Below are 3,115 nucleotides of genomic sequence, written 5' to 3'. Positions count from 1 at the left end.
GCACCAATCTCAACACCGCTCGGGTCCTCTACTCCGACAACAATGGGTACCAGATGCAGCGCAGAGCCTACAAGCACCATGAAAACAACATCGCCCGGGTACGCTCTGTGGTGCCCCGTGGTCACAGTGTCCACAGAAGCAGTTCTGATGGCACTTTGCCAGAAGACTGGAGGGACCCCCTTTAGCTCCAGTGGCAGAGGCCTCCAGAGCATCTCCCAGAATCTTTGTCGCCCATGTGTGCTGTTAGGGGCTGAGACCCAGCTTGTTCAGACCTGTGGTCAGAGCTCTGGTGCCCCTATATACGGGAAAGTCCCTGAGGTCCACTGTGGGCACCGCGTGCCCTCCTCTGTCAGATGACTGACCTGCTGGGATTGCTCTGAGGATGAAGCAGATGGTGCCTGTCCAGGCCTGAGCGAGTGTGACCCTCCTTTGCTGCTCTTAGTCGAGCCACTGCCTGGTTGCCTGGGAAACCGCACAGGCTGATTTCTGAAATCAGTTCAGCTCTGAGATGCTTTGCCCCCAGCAGCATGACCTGGGGCAAGTCCCCTGGCTTCCCTGGGCCTCAGTGCTCTCCTGGGAAAGGGGGTAACCTCCCCCCAGCGCTGTGCGATCAGCAGGGATGATCCAGGAGCAGTGCCAGGCTGGGCACCTCCTGAGCCTCAATCCATGTGAGTTCTTTCTCCTTCCTGTGGGGAATGTGGCCCCTCCCTGCTCTGTCTTCCTTGAGTTTCTGGTCCCTCTCATCCCTGTTGGCTGGTTCTCACCCGCTGTGGCCTGGGCTCCAGAGAGTCCAAGGCCCTCAGCCTAGGACATCTTGCTCCAACAGAGCAAAGGGTGTGGACTGTGTGACCACTTTCCAGCCCACGCTTGAGTGCTTTACTATCGGGCAACCATTAGCCTATCTCAGACTGGACGGACACACAAGCCTTCATTTCCTTCCTGCCACAGTTTCTCAGGGATGCTTTGGGGGCCCCTTTTATAGGTGGGGAAACTGAGGTGATGGACAGGGAGGCCTGGCGTGCTGCGGTTCATGGGGTCGCAGAGTCGGACACGACTGAGCGACTGAACTGACTGGACTGAAAGTGAGGCTGGGGCAGCCTGAGTCCCCCAGCCCGTAAGGTCAGGAAGCAGTGGAGCTGGATTTGAATCCCAGGGCGTCCACCTCACAAGTCAGAGCCCCTCCTCACCACTACCAGTGCCGCCCTGAGCTGCCGCTGTGCCTGTGGGGGAGGCTGGTGGGGGCCCGAGGGAGATGCCTGATCAGGTGGCCCCCTTGGCCCATGACCATGACCACCACTCTGGCAATATTTCTGTCCACAGAATTACTACCCCATGACTCAGTCGGCCTTCATCCAGGACAGACAGAGCAGGCTGGTGCTGCTGTCGGAGCAGGCGCACGGCGTCTCCAGCCAAGGGAGTGGGCAGATGGAGGTAGGAGGAGGCCCCTCTGGTCACCACGGGCCCGCCAGGGGCCAGGCGGGGCCTGTCGGATGACTCTTCCCTGCAGGTCATGCTCCATCGGCGGCTGTTGATCAAACAGCAGTGGGCCCTGTCCATCAACGTCACGCTGAATGACACCTCGGTTGTCCACTCGGTGCTCTGGCTCCTGCTGGGACCCTCGACCCTCACCAGGGACCTCGGCCAGAGGAGCGGGGTGGCGCTGCAGCACAGACCCGTAGTGCTGATTCGAGAGCTGAGAGGTAAGAGGGCCGCCTCTCAGTGCAGCTGTCATCCCTGCCCCGGGGTGAGTGATGGAAATGAGCTGGTGCCCCCAGGAGTCTGAGCTCCTTTGGGGCAGGAAGGGACCTCAGGGACCTCAGATTCAACTCTTTCATTTTAAATATGGACAAACTGAGGTTCAAAGAGGGTCAATGATTTAAGGTCATACAGCTAGTAAGGGTAGATTTGGGACTCATCCATATCCCCCTGTTCATCTTTTCCCTGATTCTCCTCCTTTTTCTCCCCTAATGTATCTTTCTCTTTCTTAATATGACGTTTCTCACCAAGTTATTTCAAGTCTTCTTTATTGAAAAGAAGAGTTTTATCTAAATCCAGATATTCTGTCAACAGGTGAGGGTGATTCTAATTCCATGTTCTGATCTGCAACATATATGAGTTGTCTCCACTGAGACTTCTGTAGATAAACATCCTTACAGTGTGATATCTTTATTGAAATAGGTGAACATAAAATGCATTAAACAATGATTCCATTTAAAGATGCTGCTATGGAGAAGTCTTAAAAAATTAAAGACCTAAATCCAATATATGGGGTTGATCATTCTCACTACAGGCATACCTCAATTTATATGCTTCCCTTTACTGAGCTTTGAAGATATTGCTTTTTTATTTTTAACAATTGAAGCTTTGTGACAACTGTGCATGGAGCAAGTCTATCTGCACTATTCTCCAATAGTATTTGCTCAGTTCACATCCATGTGTCACATTTTTATAATTCTTACAATATCTTAAACTTTTTCATCATTATTAAATTTATTATGGGGACCTGGAATTAATAACCTTTGATACTGTTATTGTGAAAAGATTACAGCCCAAAGAAGGCTCAGAGGAGATATTATCTTTTTCAGTCAGTTCAGTTCAGTCACTCAGTCGTGTCTGACTCCTTGCGACCCCATGTACTGCAGCACGCCAGGCCTCCCTGTACATCACCAACTCCCGGAGCTTACTCAAACTCATGTCCATACAGTTGTTGATGCCATCCTACCATCACATCCTCTGTTGTCCTCTTCTCCTCCTGCCTTCAGTCTTTCTCAGCATCAGGATCTTTTCCAATGATTTGGTTCTTCGAATCAAGTGGCCACAGAATTGGAGCTTCAGCTTCAGCATCAGTCCTTCCAATTCAGGACTGATTTCCTTTAGAATGGACTGGGTGGATCTCCTTGCAGTCCAAGGGACCCTCAAGAGTCTTCTCCAACAACACAGTTCAAAAGCATCAGTTCTTCAGCGCTCAGCCTTCTTCACAGTCCAACTCTCACATCCATACATGACCACTTTAAAAACCATAGCCTTGACTAGATGGACCTTTGTGGACAAAGTAATGTCTCTGCTTTTCAATATGCTGTCTAGGTTGGTCATAACTTTCCTTCCAAGGAGTAAG

The 3,115-nt window shown here is 51.4% G+C and overlaps 1 protein-coding gene across 1 annotated transcript in view; it reads left to right on the top strand.

Moving 5' to 3' along the window:
• The window catches only part of LOC104994294 (epididymis-specific alpha-mannosidase-like), a 47,661-nt gene that overhangs the window by 37,416 nt on the left and 7,130 nt on the right, over positions 1–3,115 (top strand). Inside the window, exons 15-17 of the mRNA XM_010847801.1 lie at positions 1–98; positions 1,321–1,431; positions 1,508–1,700. Coding sequence (XP_010846103.1) covers positions 1–98; positions 1,321–1,431; positions 1,508–1,700 — 402 coding nt within the window. The remainder of the gene's footprint in view (positions 99–1,320; positions 1,432–1,507; positions 1,701–3,115) is intronic.

This window comes from Bison bison, unplaced genomic scaffold, assembly GCF_000754665.1.
Source record: "Bison bison bison isolate TAMUID 2011002044 unplaced genomic scaffold, Bison_UMD1.0 scf7180017864255, whole genome shotgun sequence".
Taxonomy (NCBI): domain Eukaryota; kingdom Metazoa; phylum Chordata; class Mammalia; order Artiodactyla; family Bovidae; genus Bison; species Bison bison.
Note: the sequence above shows the minus strand (reverse complement) of the source record. Positions and strands in the feature narration are given on the sequence as shown.